The sequence below is a fragment of the Necator americanus genome, chromosome X (genome assembly GCF_031761385.1).
Source record: "Necator americanus strain Aroian chromosome X, whole genome shotgun sequence".
Lineage (NCBI taxonomy): Eukaryota > Metazoa > Nematoda > Chromadorea > Rhabditida > Ancylostomatidae > Necator > Necator americanus.
In genome coordinates this window covers 13,240,136-13,260,683 of record NC_087376.1, presented here as the reverse complement: position 1 = coordinate 13,260,683, position 20,548 = coordinate 13,240,136, and the positions used below count along the sequence as shown (strand labels likewise).

At 44.5% G+C, this 20,548-nt stretch overlaps 4 protein-coding genes across 5 annotated transcripts; all 4 read right to left on the bottom strand.

Moving 5' to 3' along the window:
* Positions 1-52: 52 nt before the first annotated feature.
* RB195_022849 (uncharacterized protein) lies at positions 53-316 on the bottom strand (the record flags this gene model as incomplete). Its single annotated transcript, XM_064210089.1, has 1 exon — positions 53-316. The coding sequence occupies one exon, from the start codon at positions 314-316 to the stop codon at positions 53-55; it is 264 nt and encodes an 87-aa protein (XP_064065970.1).
* A 646-nt stretch (positions 317-962) lies between these two features.
* Positions 963-1,349, bottom strand: RB195_022848 (uncharacterized protein; the record flags this gene model as incomplete). The annotated part of the gene is made up of 1 exon (XM_064210088.1): positions 963-1,349. The coding sequence occupies one exon, from the start codon at positions 1,347-1,349 to the stop codon at positions 963-965; it is 387 nt and encodes a 128-aa protein (XP_064065969.1).
* Positions 1,350-1,498: 149 nt separating this feature from the next.
* Positions 1,499-19,132, bottom strand: RB195_022846 (uncharacterized protein; the record flags this gene model as incomplete). 2 transcript variants are annotated; one of them, XM_064210086.1, is made up of 10 exons in its annotated part: positions 1,499-1,692; positions 2,144-2,262; positions 2,329-2,379; positions 5,578-5,675; positions 5,736-5,816; positions 5,872-5,937; positions 6,312-6,503; positions 11,896-12,041; positions 15,609-15,631; positions 18,960-19,132. In XM_064210086.1, the coding sequence occupies 10 exons, from the start codon at positions 19,130-19,132 to the stop codon at positions 1,499-1,501; spliced, it is 1,143 nt and encodes a 380-aa protein (XP_064065967.1). The 2 variants fall into 2 exon arrangements, with proteins under 2 accessions (XP_064065967.1, XP_013303885.2); XM_013448431.2 differs by lacking the exons at positions 11,896-12,041; positions 15,609-15,631; positions 18,960-19,132 and adding an exon at positions 6,713-6,736.
* Positions 8,929-9,492, bottom strand: RB195_022847 (uncharacterized protein; the record flags this gene model as incomplete). The annotated part of the gene is made up of 1 exon (XM_064210087.1): positions 8,929-9,492. The coding sequence occupies one exon, from the start codon at positions 9,490-9,492 to the stop codon at positions 8,929-8,931; it is 564 nt and encodes a 187-aa protein (XP_064065968.1).
* Positions 19,133-20,548: the final 1,416 nt, after the last annotated feature.

Genomic DNA, 20,548 nt, shown 5'->3' with positions numbered 1-20,548 from the left:
GCATGTCGTATTTCGGACGGGAGAATCTCTGGAATGACTTGTCCATCTTCCCTCAGATGGTGAGGAGGCAAGTGGAGTGGCTGTCGAAGAGATCAAAGTATAAATTGTAGATGATTCTCTCCATTCCCCTTCTCGATGCAATGGTTGTTCCCTTCGGGTTCCGGAGAGCAGTCATCCTCGTCTTGCGACTGGCGAAGTCTCGACGGGCATAGCGGATGCTTTTCTCCGCCTCTGCAGCTTCAGCCAGCACTTCTGCTCTTCTCTCTTTAAGGTCTTCCTTTATCGCCTCTCTGCAAAGCCTTGCGAGCTCGGACATGTGAGTTCTTGGCTCCCTGCGGTTCGTGCTGCTCCACGCTGGCGTATCAGCTCAAGATTTTGGAGAGACAGGCGTCTCCTGGTCGTTTTAAAACTCTCAGCCTTCTTCGCACAGTCGTGAAGGTGTTCAACGAGCCGGTCATATTCCTCATCGATGTTGTCCACTGCGGAATCTTCCCAAGGCTAACGTAGCGAAACGTAACGTTCCCAAAAGCCGGCTAACATAGCGAAGAGATCTCAGTTGATGATAGTCCTGGAATTTCTCCCTCTGAACTTGGCGGCTTTCTCTGCTCTCCTTGTGAAGGAAAATCTTCCTCGAAGGAGGCGATGGTCCGATCCCGCATAAAACTTTGGTACAACAGAGACATCCGTCAGGCAGAACCTTTTATTGACAATGATGTGCTCTATTTCATTACGGTGCCCTCCACTGGGTGACTCCCACGTCCAGCGTAGAGAGGAGGGCTTCTGGAATTGCGAGTTCCCATGGATGGTCTTAGTCGTCATGATGAACTCGGAGAGCCTCTCCCCCTGTTCATTCCATTGTAGGCTGTGGATCCCGATGTGAAGTTCCTCAGGCGTTCCTCTTGGGCCAACTTTAGCGGTGAAATCGCCAATTATGACCTTGTAGAAGACATGATCGTCTCTCCCTACTTCTCCAGGTCCATACAGAAAGCTTCGACTTTTTCTTCTTCGTACCTTGATGTTGGAGCGTAACCGACGAAGATAGTCAAATCTGGTGTTGGGCCACATCTTCTCATCCGCAGACGTCCGATTCGGGTCGTAAGTTGTTCAAAAAAGTCGATGTTCTTTGCCATACTCGTGTTGACGAGGACGTCAACTCCACCAACAACTCTACTGTCGCATGTTCCTAAGAACAGTTCTTCTCCAGCTTCATATACGGCGTTGAGAGGGTGACGTCGTCTCGTCTCGGTCAGTCCGATGACGTCGTACTTGATCTTCTTGGCTTGCATCATCAGATCTTCGATGGCCGCTTCCGATGCAAGCGTACGTGCGTTATAAGTACAGATCGCCATCCTAGTCCTTTTCCGTTTCGGTAGCCTACATGACTCCTACAACCCCGTCCCACCTGGCGCTACCGTACCAGGCTTTCCGGAATCAGGAGACTCTTTTCTATTACTGTGTTTTGGATAAAATTTTAAAGCCCCGGCCAGGTTGCAAGCCTCTAGTCTCTGAGTTTCTGGGAGAACTTCCGTTCTCCCGGAATGGACATGTGGAGCTTATTTGTTGGAGACGACTCCAAACCGCCTCCCTTGCACCTCCCAGTCACTTGATTGCAGGCTTTTGGCCGGACTGACGTGCGGGATACAAGGATGTCATGAGTCAGTCCTGGCTCAGCAGAAACAGGGAGTCCATTCCCTGAATCCACCTGCGTCTATGGGCAAGCACAAGGTCGCTTTTGGTCCGCGATTAGCCTCCTATCCGCCACCCGGGGACGCGCCACGTAGCCTCGCGACTAACCGGCTGTGATCCCTCTAGTGAAGGAGATCCGTGGCAGACGGAAAATAATGTAGAAATATAGCGTGCAGAAAAAAATATTGTTTTGACCGCAACAATGAAGCGAAAACACCTACATAAAACCCACCCTAACCAAGTGAATAAAATCCAATTGCCTGTCTTCAAACTAAATTACTCAATAAACTTGAATATGCCGACAACTATCAGATTTCGCTGCACCAGTTAATAAAATAAGTTGGAAAAATAGGAGGAACAAAATACCCACGATAGTTATTATACAGCTCTATGAATATGAGCATTCTAGAAAACAACATCCAGCGCACATAGGATAGGAAAAAAACTAACTGCATACTTTCTATATCATCGTCACCCCCTTCACCATCCATTCCACCAAAGTCGTCTCCATTGAAAATATTCACACCCGGAGCTTTTGCACCATCAAGATTAGGCGTTGTTTCGCGAACATTACGGCTGAATTATGATGCAATGGAATTAAAAAGACTTTAAGTTCCACAACAACAACTTCCAAATACTCACTGGGTCATAGCAGCGGAAAAGCTGCTCGCATCCCTTTGCACTTCGAGTACACTGAAACAAAACATTTAAAAGATGTAAGATAGTGAGAAGTGTGAATGGTTGTTTCAACTAAGAGCACTGGATGAAAATAAGCAGTACGCTAGTGCTTATCGAATTGCTACTGTTGGCCCTATGACTTCAAGAAAGAGTGACTACTTTGGAGGCTGACTCTAGTATCAATTTCCGTTTCCAAATGGCCCTGTCTTTAGGGGTGTTTGCCAGTTTGTTTACCCAGTTTTCTTTTTTTCGATTCTCTTATATAACGATGTTTGCTCCATACTACCGTGCCTTCCTTTGATGTGTCAGACTGCCCAAAATCTTATTCTACACACCAAAGATATCGACTATTTTTACATTTTTTCCACTGGTTCAATATCAGTTAGAAGTATATGCATGGGATACAAAGAGAGTGGTCCATCGTTCAGAAGGGCTTAAAAGTGCTCGAAACCAAAATTCGTTAGACAGAGTTGAAAAAACAACTCAAGTTGTTTATCTTGGGAAATAGAAAGTAAGAAAATAGGAAATGTTACATGAAAACACTGAGTTCGAAATAAAATAAGGAGAAACGAAAATTCTAAAGGGGGGCCAGAACATGACACCCAAGTCTTCACATGAAGAAAAACCATCTAATGATGTAACAAACATGGATGTCGTAACCAACGTGATAAAACCTTGAGGTTGATAAAATGAAGCAGAAATTTCTTGAAACCAACTTGCACAAGTCGTCCACCACTGCTAACTCCATATGTAAGCATAGATGCGATAGTCGGAGCCGCTGCTCTGACCCTCTTCACTTTTAAACGGTTGGCGAAATTACCCCCTTCACTTTTGGACGGCTATCGAAAGGGCCCCCTTCACTTGAGCTGCACTCCATGATCTGAACCCCCTTCACCTGAGGAGGGTCCGGCTTCTCCCTATCGCACCTATGTATGTAAGATATACACAGAGTCGAATGCGCTCGGAAAGGGATGATAGAAAAATCTTCGGAAGTTGGTACGAGTATGAGCACCAAATAAAAGCAAGGTTGCAGAGAAATACTAACATACTCACACAAACAAAGACATCTATAGTCGGAAGAATAAAATTCGTGCAAAGCTGACTGCAAGAGTCGCTGAATGATAATGCTCACAGCGAATTTCATGCAGCACAATCTTACCGGGTTGTACAGACAAATTTTGTCTATATTTGAAGAAAATCTCTCTTCCTCTGCTTTTTGGAAGTTGGTCGGAGAGAAATGGTATTTCCAACTACTTCCGAATTTCCCTCAACTTTCTTTAGATAGAGTCATCTCAACTGCAGAGATAAAAATTTGCAGCCAAGAATTTTCTTTGATGCACCTATTAAAATATAGCCGCGGATTTCTAAACCGTTCTCGTTGGACTATGGAACCACAACACAATATCAAGCACGAAGATCATTCGTTCAATATGGATTGACGAAAGAATACTTGACTAGCGGAGACACGCTATCATAATTTCTCTCCACAAGAAGCTATTGGTCATGGAATCAAGGAATTACCGAGGAATATCACTGCTGCGTGTAATGTACGAGATTTTTGATCGGATCATTCTGTATCGGCTAATAAAACACGCGAAGAAACCACCCGTGATGAACCAGCTGGTTTTCGGCCTGGTCGATCGACCTGCACGTTTCCTTCACCAGGCTGGTCAAACCCCTCCTTCAGAAATTGAAAATGCGCACGCAAACGCTTGCTTATATCATTGCTAAGAGTTTACATGATTTCATTGGAACGTTATCTTTATCCGTACGATGATGAGGTCCCATTTCATGTCAACACATCATTTTGGTGCGTGTCACAACCTTTGTACCACACTTTCTAAATCCTTAGTCTAAATATGTTCTTAGCCTAAACACGTAAGAACTCCTACAAAGCAGTAGCTGGACAGTGTCTCCCTTTTTCTCAAATCGAGAATACTTTTTTACAGTCATCTTAGGCTAGCTGCGAAGCGACCTCCATACAAAAGTTCGAAATTCCAGATTTTCACATATTTTGGATAACATTCTCTTGAGAAGATAAATATCTACTTTGAACAGAGCTTTCATTACCATTTCATAAAAGTACCAAAATTGGTTTTTAAAAAAGAGTAGAACCAATCAAGAAATCCTTTCGCATAGAAGTTACGCCGCTCGCTACTCACTTCGTACACAGAACTAGATCAAAAATGGTGCATCTATAAATAACAGCCTCAAACAAACGATCAAAATTGTCGAAATATCTGGTGTAAGGACACTTCCTACTCCACTTATTATACCAACTACGACACACCTCAGCAAAGATATGAACAATAGAGCCGCGCAATAACATCTTTCCGTCGATTATGTTAAGGAGCAATAAATTTTGTAAACAAGGGGGAAACGTAAAATATACAAAATTTTGCAAATTTTAAACATACACACCTGCGATATTCGGAGCAGGTGCACCGACCTCCTTTTGGCGAAAGGACAACTTTCACTTTTGCAAAGTTAGCCAAAAGATCCTGAATACTTCAGCCGCACCCCATGAGCTATACCCCTTCACCTGAAGAGAGTCCTCTCCTCCCTATCGCACCTTTGCATCACCACTTTGAAATAGGACCACCTCGAGCATTGATTCCAGACTATTGAATCAAAGGCAGCATACCACGAATCTGACGTTGCGAGGAAATTCACGGGAAAAGCTAGAGAATGGGTTGTAGACTGCGAAATCAGGAGTGGTTCCACTCATCTATCTCTGATCGTCGTAAGAAACGACGTGGGAACCACTCTGGTTATTAAGAAGTACGTTAGAACGCTCCTCTATGCACAGGTACAGGTCCCCTTAACAGTCTTTTCATTGATTCTGGTTGAATAAGCCGGCAAGAAGATACCACTGATCTCCGACCGATCGCACTCGGACGTGCTCAAAGGTGGCATGTTTGCAACTGAAAAGGTCTTGAAAGACGTCGCCTTCCACGCCGTTTTTTACGAAGGCCAGAGAGAGATGAACGGAAGCACCCCTGATCCCGCAATCTACAACCCTAACTAGATTTTCTCGCGGATCCCTACACCACGTCAGACTCCTGGTATGCTGCCTTAAACTTAGGAATGAAATAGAAGAGAAAACTACTGAGAGTGTGGAAGTTTGATGCGCAAAACATACACTCCAACATGTTGATCAAAGATAAAAGCGGAATTCAAGATATATTATGCACATTTGCTCTTACACATCACCTGCCATCTTCCACTGATGCTAGAGGAGGAAAATCGCTAAAATCGTCCTCCATTCCGAAAGTAACTGGTCCAAAACCACCGTCACCAAAATCATCACTCTACAATATGCAAACTACTCTTAATAGAATGTTGGTGATGTCAGTACCTAACACGTGTACCCCAAATTCGGCGCCAAACATATGCTGGTCGCAAATTTGATCTTCTTTCAAAGTGATATCATCAATCCGGCTCTGGTTTATCTAAAATTGGACAAGCCTAAAGCACGACATGTGGAATACAAAGATTGGTAACCACCTGTAAATGATTTGCGAAGTCTACTTCACTGAAATCGGGAAGCGAAGAGTCGAAGTCTGTATACACCTTAAAAACCATCACTCACTGCCAAAGAAAGTTCTTTCCATTTTTAAGTACCGTCTAGGAATTAGTTTGCAAGAGTCACAGCGAAAACGCTAAACGTTGCTCACAAATTCAGGAATCTGATTCGTCAAAAAGTTCTCCAAATCCGGAACTCTTCACAGACATAGAATAGACGAAATGAAACCTCATAAAGTGTATTAGCGATACAAATATTCAACGAACAAACTATTCACACCCACGCAAACTATGGAATCCACTTTACGAAGTTTTATTTGCATTGCTATGTTTGCAAACTATTTTCTGTACTATATATGTCATTGGACAGGACCGAATCCAACCGAATTAATTCGTCCTTAATATTGCGAAAATAAATATACCTCAGGTAGCGTAATTGCATTCACAGGCGCTTCTTTTCCGTCGTCGATCGTCTCAATCTGACCAGGTCGAAATGCCATTTTGATTTTCAAAAATGCCTCATTACAATCAGCCAGTAGGTACTTTGTCTTTCGTGAGTAGATCCGAACTACACCAAGGAGAAGATGTCCAGTAGTGCGCAGGGCCATTTTCACCTATAAACACTTATGGTTGTTACCAGTCTACAGAAATAAGATGCGGAACGTCCAACAGACAAATGCAATTTAGTTGTAAGCTGTGGTAAAGATTCTTCCTCAACTCTCGCAAAGTACTGGACTGTATTCAAAATTAATAGGAACGCTCGTTGACTTTCTTTCCATCCAGCCCCATGGTAATTATAAGCACAAAATTCTCACCCACTGACTTCATTTGCAACTCCACATTGCATCCTATTACAAATTCAAAAAATTGACCAAACCAAATGCCAACACTTTTTACATTTCAAGAATGAGACGATCAGAATGACACAGTGAACAAGAACGATGGGTGTATATGTCAAATTTTCCATAACTTTAGTTCCAAAGGTTTTTTTTTTTTAAATTTCACCAGCAGAACAGCACAGCATAACTAGAGAATAGAATAGTGAAATAACAATGTTCTTTTTTCTTGCTTTCTAGGCAATTCTTTTGGCACATCTAGCTAAGGAAAACTATTATGGAGTTTCTCAAATGAGGTCAATGTAGGTCACGTATATCACTCTTATCACTCAGCATGTCCTCTTTGGTAAGCTTCTCATGACATATCTTCCAATTGGATAGGAGTTACCTTTTCTCCTTAATTTTCGATAATATGCGCTCAGTTTACTACATTCGTACAGCAGAACTTGTTGCGTCAGCTCGCTTCTCACTTCCACTTCACAGTTTCCGCTGCCTCATTACGACGCTAACATCGCACGCGGTGTTGGTTCGAGTGTAGTAGGAATGCTGGGTTAAGGTGGTCCAAGGCAGCTGTGGATGCTGTCTACCTGGTGGAGCAGCAACAGTAATTACACGGAGACGCACGGGGACGAAGGCAGGTCAACAAAGGTCAGATGATTATCGCGGGTACCTCTTGCCCCGCACCCAATCCGATGCTGTGGGTCCTGTCTCCCACCCTATCGATTCCGTGACTGACACATACGGGACAGAATAAACCCGTTATTATATAGCATGGTGGTATGCAAATTTGGAAGTATACATTCACACAAAGGTTTATTTAGCCTCACTAACATATGAAAGTAATTAACTTCTCTTATCAAAGCCAATACACATAGGTCCATAGCTCTGGACAATGGTCCAGTGGTAAAGTGCTCGCCTATCAAGTGCATGGCGATGGCTCGGTTTCCTCACCGGTGTAGAGTTTTGCATCATTATGGAGTATTTTCGTCACATACACACACCACACACACACACACACACACATCACACGCGCACACAAAAGCACACGGCCTAGGCCCGCTATAATATAGTACCAGCCTGAACGTCCGGCTAAAGTCGGACTTCAGGCTTTTTTGGCGTTCGCTTCACTCGCCTTTACCGATCAATAAAGAATAACAGTAGCGACATTTTTTTTTTGTGGAATTAGAATTGTTTTTTTTTCTACCGACGCTTTCTTCAATTTTTTTTTTTTGCTTGAAAATTTAAGCATACATGGAAGATTTTACGGTATTCAGGCATAGATGAAAGATTTTACGGTATTCTATATTCTATTACGGTTTTCTATATTTGGAGAACAATCAATTGAATGATTTGATTTTACATCTATGTTTCTCTCAAACCTCCACAATTTGATAACATCATTTGAATTATGAGTTTCCTCCGTTTCCAGGTATTAGCAAACAACATGAATTGCACGTGCTAACATGTTCGCACGTGTGTTTCCTCTTTTTACAGAAAAGAACACACACACACGCACGCACACGCACACACGCACACGCACACACGCACGCACACACACACGCGCACACACACACACGCGCACACACGCACGCACACACACACGAACTAAGCGCGTTATTATACAGCATGGTGGAAGAATGAAGAATTTTAGAGTGAATATGTAGCTTCAACTCAATTATTTACACATTAATATATTTATATTTACATTTATTTTAGTTATTTGGAAACACATGTCTTCTCACGTGCAAAAAAGTGCGATTTTATTGAACATGCAGTGGATTTTCACAACCCAATCGAGTATCCTCTATATAGGGTGAAAAAAATAGGACAGCCATGAACCCTTCACTGTATTGCTAAGTTTTCAAGGAAGTTGAGTTATTTAAGATGAAACTTGCTCTCCAAGGTGATGATAGAAACAGTGAATTGCTGCCGCTGGAAACAGCTTTTAGTCTGGTTTTCCGACAAATACTTACACAGATACTTAGATGGCCTGTCTTCAATGGACGTGCGGGCCCCAGCATCTCTTCCATTCGTTTCGTTCCCTCACCATTGTCATCCAAGTTGTTCCCAAATTTCGTGAGTGATGTTGACAAGGTTCTTGAACCGTACCCAGCTGAGCTCTCAGCTAGTCCATCCGTGTAACGAACACGTTACCCCATCTCGTTGGCGGTCTCCCTCGAGGGCGTTTAGCATCTTTTAGAATTCACTCTAGCGTCCTTTCAGTCCATCTGTAGACGATTCTTCTCATGATGTGACCGGCCCATTTATGTTTTGCTTTCGATACATATTTGGCTGTGTCGCGAAGACGGGACATTCCTGTTAAGACGGAGCTGCGAAGACCGGCTAGGTGTTGTGGGCGCCGGTTAAACTTCAGGAGACATCTCTCAAGGGTTCTGTGGGTAGTAAGTAGCTTTCTAGACGTGGCCGCGGTGTCTGCCCACGTCTCCGCTGCGTAACAGAGCGCTGGAAGAACTGTCGAGTCGAACAGATGGGCACGAAGATCTTGGTCCCTCAGTTGGTCCGTAGCTTCCCTGACGGCTGCGAATGCTGCCCATGCTGCTCTCATTCTTCTATTTAGTTCTTCCTTCAAGTCGTTTTCCATGTTCACTGAACGTCCAAAGTATACGTATGACGGAGTTTCCACGATTTGGGAGCCTTCAAGTTGTACTCCTCCGTCCTCGCAGTAGGCGTTCTTCGTGAACTGTGTCTTCTTTCTGTTCATTCGCAGTCCTATTCTCTTCCCTGTTTCGTTCAATTCGTTGAGCATCGTTTCTGCTTCATTGGTACTGCTCGAAAAGAGAACGATGTCGTCCGCGAAACAAAGGTTAGAGAGAAATCTTCCATCAACACATACGCCCCTTTCTTCCCAGAATAGTGATTTCAGTGTCCACTGCAATGCAGCCGTGAACAGCTTCGGCGATATAGTATCGCCTTGTCGTACCCCCTTTCCAATGGGTGTGGTGAGGGAGCGGTGGAAAAGCTGTATCCTAGTGGTACATAATCGTAGCAGTTGGCTAATGTCCTTACATACGAAGCGTCCACACCTTGATCGACCAGCGCTGATAGTATTGCATCCGTTTCTACGCTGTCAAAGGCTTTCTCATAGTCGACGAAGGTTAGAACAAGGGGCAGGCGGTATTCCCGGCAAACCTCTATGACCCTCGACACGGTCTGGATGTGGTCCAAGCAGATGAACCTTGGCGGAATCCAGCTTGTTCTTGAGGCTGGGCTTCATCCGGCGTTCTAAACATGCGCGTGAGGATGATCTTGGTGAATACTTTGTATAACACGCTCAGCAAGCATATCGGACGGTAGTTCCGAAGGTCCTCTCGGTCACCTTTCTTATGGATAAGAACGGTTCGCGAGGTCTTCCACTGGTTTGGGATCCTTTCTTTCTGAAGGTAGGATGTCATGTGCGCTGCTAAGATTACATGAAGCGGATGGCCACCAGCACGAAGAAAGTCTTCTGATATAAAATCAGGTCCGGGGACGAATTTGTAGAAGGACTTCTCGTTGCGGATTACTTCCTCCAGCTCCTCGTAAAACGCGTCCAATTCGGGTTCATCAGCTGCTGATGTTGGTGAGTAGCAGTTGATGATACTGACGGGTTTTTGGCGCAGAAGTCGGAGGCGAAGAATGGCCAGACGAAGTGACAGGATCTCGTGAGAATCGAGAAAATGGACGACAGGTGGGTGCACAACAAAACCAACACCGCCTACATTTTGCGACGAACCTTCTCTCCACAAATGAGTGTACAGTCATTTATTTGTACGTCGCTCCTTCTGCACTTGGTCTCCTGCAGAGTACCGCGTGAAATTTGATGCGCTCTGCAGCTCCGAGAAGGGCATGCAGGTCAACGTCTGTGGACACTGTTCTCGCGTTGTACATACACAGTCTGAGACAGCCTCCATGACAAATCGTGCGTGTCTCGCCTTGGTCCAGAATCAATGACGTCCTGAGCAACCTGAGATTTCATCGCCTCTCACCGGTCGCCATATCGTCCGACGTCTGAGACGACAGTGCCCAGTGTGCAGGGTACTGAGGCAGTGTATATGCTGGAGTGGCAAAAAGACTTTTCCCCAAACTAAGCAACCATGCCACGGCGAGCTTAGCTTTCACCACAGGTCGTCGCCCAACCTATATGGATCAGGGAGCCACCTTGCGACATTTTGCCAAGACGATGGTGAATCTTAGCAGTGGTTTACTCATAGCTAAGCTTCCTATTCCGAGAAGTCGGAATTTCGGATGTGTCGAACTCCTTCTCAGCTTGGGAGACCCTGCCGAAGGACGAACCTCCACTGTGCATCGCAGTTTGACGCCCAGTGTCACCTCCACGCCACTATGAGGCGGTAAACCGTTGTGGAGGTTCCAGCAAACACTTGTGGCAAAATCCATCCTCTTTTACGCTGTCATGTTATATAGCAACGGGCTCATTCTATCATATATATATATATATATATATATATATATATATATATATATATATATATATATATATATATATATATATATCAGTCACGAAATCCCTGAAAGCAGTGAGACGTGTAAAGCGGCGTCGCACTGCTGTACCGCCGCGGCAAAGCGGCAAAATGGGCTGGGAACACGCTTGTGCAACACAATTCGTTAGGAAAACGCAGTGTGTTGGCTAACTCAGTCCTAGGTCAACAGTGGATGGAATGTTTGCAAAATTTAGTTTGTACTATGACAAGTGTGATCAAAAATACAAAGGTAGAAAGAGAGCGAAGAGGTTAAGATCTATGAAATGATATATCATGTATAGTAGCGTTAAAAACGACATTAAACACAGTGCAGTTGCAGCGGCATCAAAGTGGCGCAGAAGAGATAGGAGTTGGAATTGAGTGGAATCATCGCGAACTGCAGCGAGGAATGCTTTCAGCAAGAATTCGCTTAGATCTAACCCCTACGCTCTACAGCATCGCTGCGAACGCAGCCACTTACGCAACTGCACCGTGCTCCATGTTGTTTTGACCCTACTATATAAACACTGATGTACCTTTGTTGCCTCCGGTAGAGGTAAAGTATAAAGCAAACTCACCCACTGCAGCAGAGGCGTCGAAGATATATGTGCAAGCAAAAGTAGCTGCGCTTACATATATGACAAACGGACAAGTGGACGGAACTGAACACAAGACTGACAATTAGCACTTACTTTTGGCTTCAGAATCTCGTCCACCGCATCTTGAACATTAGTTTCATATATTTGGGCTTTCGACAGCTTCTTTTCCCAGTGTGCGGCTAGCCAGATTTTCGCAAGAGGACCTTTTTTCGAAAGAACGAATTGTGCATAAAACATTCCTGAAGAAAGAGAAAGCTGCAGTTGAGAATTAAAAAAAAAAACAAGGATGACACGCCGGTGAGATACAAACGTTTCCCACCAGTTCTCCAGCTGAACAACAGAAAAGGATTGTTCAAAAAAAAATGTAGTTGAGGGGGACACTCATTTGCCGACGTTCTAACTCACTTTTTTTCTCTAAGTAACTTTAGTTTACATATCACGAATCCTCTAAGACTAATGTATAGCCCGAAGCACTATACAGTTATAAAGAAATATGTTTAAAAAATGGTGTCAAAATTACCGAATAAATTGAAGAACTACGTAGTTAAAGGTACACGTCATTCTGTATGGTTTTCCAATAAAGGAACGACAGCGAGCATTGTCTTAGAATATTACTTTAAGAAAATCGAGAAATCCTATCAAATAAACTTTTTTCTTCTGAGAGGTCAGATCCTCTCTGTCCGGGGAATAAATTAAAGGCATCACCCCACGAATCTCAGGTGGTACGGGTTTCAGGTGGAGAGTTCCTATACGAGGTCGTAGATTATGGAGAGGAGGGTGATTCCGTCCATTTCCTCCTAATTGCCGGAAAAAACGGCCCGGAAGATGCGGCTCGTACACAAGGCTGGCGCGCTCCAGTCGAACTCGTTGTAGAAAGTAGAGCGCCGGAACGCTCGAAGTCGTATCTTCCGGGCTGTTCTTTTTCTACAAAGGAAAGGAAAGTACAAAGGGAAGGCAGTTAGGAAGAAATAGACAGAATCACTGTTCTCTCCAGTCTACGACTCCGTATAGGCATAACCCACATGAAACCGCCACCACCCCAGATTCGTGGAGTGATTCCTTTCAGCTACAATAAATCTCCAGTCATGGAGATGCAGCCAACCATTTTAGATGTTCTTCTAGCCTTAGAAACGAAAAGAAGTGCTCAGTTACAAGGGAACATGTAAACAAGAATGGTGAGTTGTCAAAATTATTGAATAATTTAAAAAGAATGTAGTTAAAAGTACATGCCATTTTGTGTGGTGTTCTAATAAGAGAAAGTTTTCCCTAGATAATACTTTCAGAAAGTCCCGAAATCTTATCAAATTTGAACTCTTTCTTCCTTTAAGTTCCAAGAAGTCGAAGATACAAAAGGTCCCTCTTTCCAGAAATTAGGCCACAAAAAAGCTTGCAACTTCAGGATAACGATAATAATCATTCCCCGTTACTTTTGAAGGCCGGAATGTTCCGTTTTTTTTCAACGGAAATTTTCATGCGTAATTTGAAGCTATTAGATACATCCTTATCTCATATTTCACGTGAGGATTTCTCTTGCTTTTGGTACCATTACGTCAAGTTAGTTAAGTTCACCTCACATCACAAAATTCCAGTGGATATGTCTGATTCTCCACAACAGTTTAGTAGCTCATGAAATATATCCTAGCCGGTGATGCAGCGTGATGGTTAGCGGTGGGTAAGCAGAATCAGCTAACTAGGCAGTTACAAAGGTGAATCTCTTTAGGATACGCACCATCGCTAACTGCCTTGCCGAGGCATGGTCGGGGCATGCTCGAAAATCCACCGGACCCTCTTTACGCGCACCCGCACGAGCTGTATAACGTGCACACTTATATAGCGCAAGTTAATCAGATATTGTTATAAAAAAAAGCTGCTCCCATCCAGCACGAAGCCAAACCCAAGCCTAAATAGGCCGAACCTTCGATGAATATAAGAACGCCTCTGACTACAAAGAAACGAATGTTATACTTCCAGCATTGATTTAGGCATGCATAGGTGGATCAACGCGACATGAAGCACGGACACTTGTGTGAGCGGTTGCACTCGAAGCGGCGCATTGGGCCTTAGCGGTTGGGATCGTGTAAGGATCCTCGCTACCGCCCATCTCTGAAGTTCGCCATGATCCCATCTCGATTCCAACTGCTGTGTCCACCGCACTGCTTCGAGTGCAGTTGTTTGCGCAATTGTCCGTGCTTCATGTCGTTTTGACTCGACTATATATGAGGATGGTAAGAGCTGCTGCCATTGATATATTGTTATAACACAACCATAGGTGCGATAGGGAGAAGCCGGACCCTCCTCAGGTGAAGGGGGTTTAGCTCATGGGTTCAGCTCAAACGAAGCGGGTCCTTTCGCCAACTGTCCAAAGTGAAGGGGGTAATTTCGCCAAACGTTTGAAAGTGAAGGAAGTCCCCCTCCACAACTGTCCAAAAGTGAAGAGGATCAGAGCACCAGCTCCGACTATCGCATCTATGAACACAACTCTTCTATCACTCTAAATAGCGCCCACTGGAAATGCGATGCGATGATGACACTATCGCAGAAACTGTTCACAGGTACACTACAAACAATGATTAAATCATACGTCTGCAGAAAAAAAGCGTATACTTCTTCATGGAATAATTCTCTCAAACGTTTGTTACGCAGATGAAATCGTTCTCATTTCGAGAAATACTAGCGAAACAGGGAAAATATCCAAGGAACTAAACTGAGCAGAGAAGAGAACAGAAATACGAGCAAACAGAAAGGACATAGCTCATAAAGAACTATTGTAAAGAAAGAAGACTACAACATGGAAAATCCCAAATAAGCGAGACTTCATCAGAAAAGTACTTCGGATGTTGTATAACTTGTAGCTATAACTATACTTATAACTCCAGGAATCTGAGGCATCAGCACCTAAACGTATTAGCCCGCACTTGAGTCCTACATGTCTACCAAAACTAGCTCGAGAAAAAGACCTGTGCTCCCTCACAAATGAGGAATGTCCCCGCGAACGCTGTCTTGCAAGCGGCCAACAAATATGTTCGCCTATAAGGCCATTCGATAAAGGAGAAAAAGGGAGTAGTACTAGGAAGAGTGAAGGGACAATGAAAAAGTAAATCAAGGATACGAACAACTCAAAGGCTGCTCGCAGAGTTCACAGCCGCGCGGGCGGCCCCGTCCGCCCGGATCTGCGCCTGATGGCATAGCTGCGATAAGGAGGAGCCGGACCCTCCTCTGGTGAAGGGCATGGATGCGATAGTCGGACCATGTGCTCCGACCCCTTCAGTTTTGGATGGTTGACGAAGGGACCCTTTTCACTTTTGGACGGTTGGAGGAGGGACCTCCTCATCTTCTGACGGTTGGCGGAAGAACCCCATTATTTTTTTAAGGTTGGGAAAAAGACCCCTTCACTTTTTGACGATTGGCGAAGGGATCCTCATCACTTGAGCCTCACCACATGAGCTAGACCCCCTTCACCTGAGGAGGGACTGTTTGCGCGCAATCGCACCTATGGTGAAAGGGTACTGTGCTGTGGGACGCAGCTCATGTGATCGATTCTTTTCGCCGACCGTCTAAAAGTGAAAGGGGTTCCTTCGTCAATCGTCCTAAAGTGAAGTGGGTAGGAGCACCAGCTCCAACTATCGCATCTATGCTTGATGGTTATTGAGCATTCGCAATCGTGCGCTCAATAACCACCAAACAGTAGGCCGTGCGGACGGCGCCGCCCGCATGGCTGTGAACTCCGCGATTAGCCAAAATAGGACGAGAAATAAAAGCAAAAACAAAGAAGAAACGTAAAAAGAGTGAGATATAAAGGAACAAACCTGAAAAAAGTGACTGTGAAAAGCTGAAAATAAATGCAACGTGAGCATAGGTGCGATAAGGAGGAGCCTGAACCTCCTCAGGTGAAAGGACCTAGCTCATGGGATGCAGCTCAAGTGAAGGAGGTCCTTTCGTCAGCCGTCCAAACGTGGAGGAGTCCTTCGCCAACAGTGGGAGGGGAGGGGAGGGGAGGGGAGGGGAGGGAGGGAGGGAGGGGGAGCAGCCGCATCGACTATCGCATGTATGTACGTGGGAGCAAAACAGAGGATGCAAGCTTGGCCATCCACAAAGAGAATGAAGATAAAGCGAAAAAAAAAACTCCTTAATACAAAAGTGGAAGACAAGGGAGAAAAAAAGAAATGAGACGAAGAAATAGGACAAAGCCAACAAAAAAGGGAACAGAACAAAACCAAACAAAACAAAGAATAGAAATGTATAAAAGACCACATAAAACCAAACGAGATAACCACAAAAAGCCAAGAAACAAAACAAGAACTAAACGAGTAAAACAGAAAAACATATCAAAATTAACCAGGAAACAAAACGAGAAAGAAAAGAACAGAGACAGTCACCCTAAAGAAAGAACGAACAACACAAGAACGAAACGAGCAAAACAGGAAAACAAGTCAATATCGACAGAAAAAAAAACAACTAAAAAACTAACTTAAAAAAACCAGAGCATAGGTGCGATAGGGAGGAGCCGGACCCTCTTCAGGTGAAAGGGTGGCGAAACCTTGATTTGCTTCCAAGCTATTCCATTCGCAGTAACAAATCTACGTATTTGACAAATCAGCAAAAATGAGAACAAGAGACGGGTACATGCAACAGTGGATCCATATGAACGGCAGCAAAAATAAGTCCTAGGATTCAAATCTTCACAGAACAAGATGAATGTCACAACTATTCGTTCGAGTTCCCCGAACTTCTGCTTCGCATATGCCCAACCTACAATAGTTATACGAAGAACTTGTACTGGTAAACACACTATAATTACATTTAATTTCATAAAAGGGGGGGGGGTAGCCGTCAACTCCCTCTTCCCCTAATTCTCTAATTCTTTCCGCAAATTTTTGCAATACAGGATAGGAAAAAAACAAAGCAAATAACCGCCGGAACCTATCCAAACAAACAAATTCACACCAAGAAGCAAGGCGTCATTCAAAAGTTGGCACGTCTCCAATTCCGAACGACTTACTGCGACGACGCAATCGTTCCAGGACCACAATACCCGCTGTTGTTGTACTTGTTCAGTGCGATTTAACCTCGCTACTAGCTTGGTTTCCTTCAGCATTGCAACTAATTAAAGGAAAAAGAAGAGGAGAATGGAGTTGGGGGGGGGGGGTTGACCAAAAAATGCTCTAGTCGCTACCTAAGCAGATTTCTTGAGATATGAGCCACCTGACACGGTTGGTTGATTTAAAGACGTCACCCCACGAATCTGAGGTGGTGCAGATTTCAGGTGGAGTATTCTTATAAGGGATAGTAGATTATGGAGAGGAGGGTGATTCCGTCCATTTCTTCCTAATTGCCATAAAAACAGCCCGGAAGATGCGGCGCCGCACAAGGCTGGCGCGCTTCAGTCGAACTCCTTTTAGAAAGTAGTGCGGCAGAACGCCCGAAGCCGTATATTCCGGGCCGTTTTTTTACGGCAATTAGGAAGAAATGGACGGAATCGCTCTCCTCCCCATAATCTACTATCCCGTATACGAATACTCCACTTGAAATCCGTACCACCTCAGATTCGTGGAGTGATGCTGTAATAAAGGATAGAGGATGAAGTGGCATTAATCAATCCGCTTCGGGTGCGCCCCCACATTCACTTCAAATCAGAATCGTTTGAGGTTTACAGACGTGCAACTGGCATAAACAATGACTTGGGCTGGCTAGCCGATGTGTCAAGTCAGTGTTTTAATCCTCCCAGACGCGTCTGGTACCAATTTATCAACCCCGGATGGATGAAAAGCTCGGTGAGCACTAGGGCGGATTCGAACCTCCGAATCGATCGTGCAGGAAGCGGAACCTCTAACCGCTACACCACACCCGCCCTAGTTGAATTAATAGTTACGTTAATTAGCATAGCTATCTTAGGTCGACGACACTGGCTTTTTGATAATTCGAACTTCCACCAAAGATCTTCACCGCGCGAGTTCGCCTGGCTATGTGTAAATTTCCATTGCTGGGGCATGGTCGCATTCGTTTCGTCACGCGCAACTGCCGAACACTATGATGTGAATTCCAACAAATCGCCCTGCCTAGGCCTCTGCGATATCTCTGTGTCCCGTTTACTGCACTGCAGGAAACACGCATAAGTGATCGGCCAATCATCGGCATCGAAAATTACACCAAATTCCCTTGTTATTGACATCCATTCGTTTTCGCGATGTTTTTGCATCTAGCGACACAACTTCCTTCTCAAACGTTTTTTTCTGGCTGAAATCGCGAGTGCTGCGAACGGCGCATAAGGAATTACACCTGGATTTTGTATCCGCGGATGCAAAGACAAATTTCTTCTACGGCAACCGCGAACTGGGAGAGTTTCTCTTGCAGCGTTTTGACTGCACTTTGTGAAAGAATCCGTACTGTTGAGCTTGTCAATGACCTTTGTTATTTGGGCTGCATGCCGAAAAACGATGGCAGCTAATTACTTATTCGACGGACTGATGTCATCACCTGTCATCGTGCTTGAACACAGCGCAGCCCAAACTTCTCGATCTTCTGCGAGAGTGCACAGAATCGATCCATTCGTCGCTACTTCATGTCCTGCGGAACCCTACGTCTCGCCTGAGCAGCCTATCCACGCTTAGTGTCCTCAAGTCCTCTTTCACCACCTCAGTCGACAACTTCCGTTTTCGATCAGGTTGCCTCTTCCAACTTGTTGAACAAGGCGATCTGCATGTCTCCTTAATATACGACCAAACAAGCGAAAACAATTTTTTGCAACCACTTTCGATGACGGTGCAGGATGTTGATATCTTCCACGTATCATTCGTCAGTACACCACACCGTTTTCCGCGTAAAGATTTTCATTTTAGCCTACACTAGGGCAGAAGTAGTCAAGCAGCCGTCTAAAAAGCTTCCTTTCTGTCGGAATCAAGTCTCTCCATCACCGTAGATGGTGCTGCTCAAGTCTCCGACCCGTACATCAAGATGGATCGCATTGCGGATAGGTAGACTCGCAGTTTGACTTCGTTGGTGATGGGGTCGACCACAAGCATTTCGTTGAGTTAAATGGGTCTCCAGAAATGGTCTTAGCGCCTTATTCTTCAGCGTACAACCCAGGTAACAGAACTCATCGACGAGTTCGATCGGTTGTTGGTTTCCACCCTGATTCCCGTTCGAGGTCTCAAAGAGACCCACATCTGCCTGGACTTGTCAGGGCGTAGACATAAACTGCGGCCAACTCCGATACAAGGTTGACAACACGTTGAAGTTTTTTACTGCCTTCCGCGGATATAACAACGTTGTCAGCGTACTCGAGAACGGTCAAGGGGCATTCTGATGGTACCAGGGTGGTTTCAGCCGGCATTGATCTACTGTTCTTCGCATAATGTCGTCAACGGCAAAACTGAACAGGAAGGGTCCTGCCACTGCCCCTTGTCTCACTCCAGTTATCACCTCAAACGGTGTTGTACGTAGGTGTTCGAACTGCAGCAGGTATTCATTGATTCATGTCATCACGTTGAGTCGTCGGGTTGAGAAGACTGCCTCGATGAGGAAAGTCGAAAGCGGCTTCAAAGTCCGACGAAGGCGAATAAACAAGATTTCCTCATTGTACTGATAGAAGCACTTGTTTTTGTTTGTCCATTGCAAATGAGGTTCGCTGAGTGCCGCATGTATCCGGGTTGACATGCATTCGCACTTGTGAGAACGGTAGTTAAAAATAGGCATATTGCAGTTAGATGGAAGTGCTGAGAACGAACGCGTTAGGGCTATTACTACGATTGCGTCATGTAGTGATCATAGGTAATTGTTCCAGTGGTACAGGTTTGTTAGCACGTCTGAGTTTGTACATTGATCAGACTAACATAGCCAGAATTACGGCAAAAATATAAATCACTACTGCTAGGGTAGCGATTGCTAGCATGGTGAGTTCAAGAGTTTACCTGATCGTTGTAGGGGGGGGGGAGTACTATCTTGGGGACACGTTCAGGCAATGTTGGAGATATTATTGACAACATAGCAATAATAGTTAGTTCAAGAGATGTTCGAGAAATAGTGTACTCAGCATCTTCCAGACCTAGTTCGTAGTCTCTGATTATCTTATACGCTTCTGTTTTTGAGGTACGAGCTGGAAGTTTCCTCCTTTCTTGGGTAGGTTGATGTTGATCTTTTTGGGTGTTTATTGTTTCCTCTGGAGTACTTCGGATTTCCAAGGAGAATTTTATTCAGAGAACGGTGAACTATTTTTCGGTTCGGTAAAAGTGCTTTGGCGGATCTAACCGAACCATCGGTGCTGTATATAATTTCCGTAATTCTACCATATGACCAGCACCCACTGGGTATTAGTTCTTCTTCAATCAGAACAATTTCACCTATTTCTGGGACTGATCTTGGTAGGTGTCTGGGTTGTTTGAGGTTGAATTTTGTGTTTCTCGTGATGAAGTCAGATATTCAACATTCCATTTTTCCCAGAATTTATTGGCTATCATTTCTGATGTTTGAAATAGGTGCTTGTTTTTCTGTTTATATGAGATTAGGATCGCAGCCCGATACGTCTGCAACTTTGTCGTTCGGGAGCGAGTAGTTGAAATTTCCCTCCAAAAAATCAATGGGTCTCAATGGTATCTCTGCGATATCACTGGAGTTCAGTTTCGCAAGAGGTCTTGTGTTTAGACTTGTCTCAATTCGAGTGATCACTGTGCACATATATGCAAAGCTCAAGTGTTTGCGCCCTGTTGATTTATTAAACGCTTTTTTGGTTAAACCGACTAGTCGTTCCCAT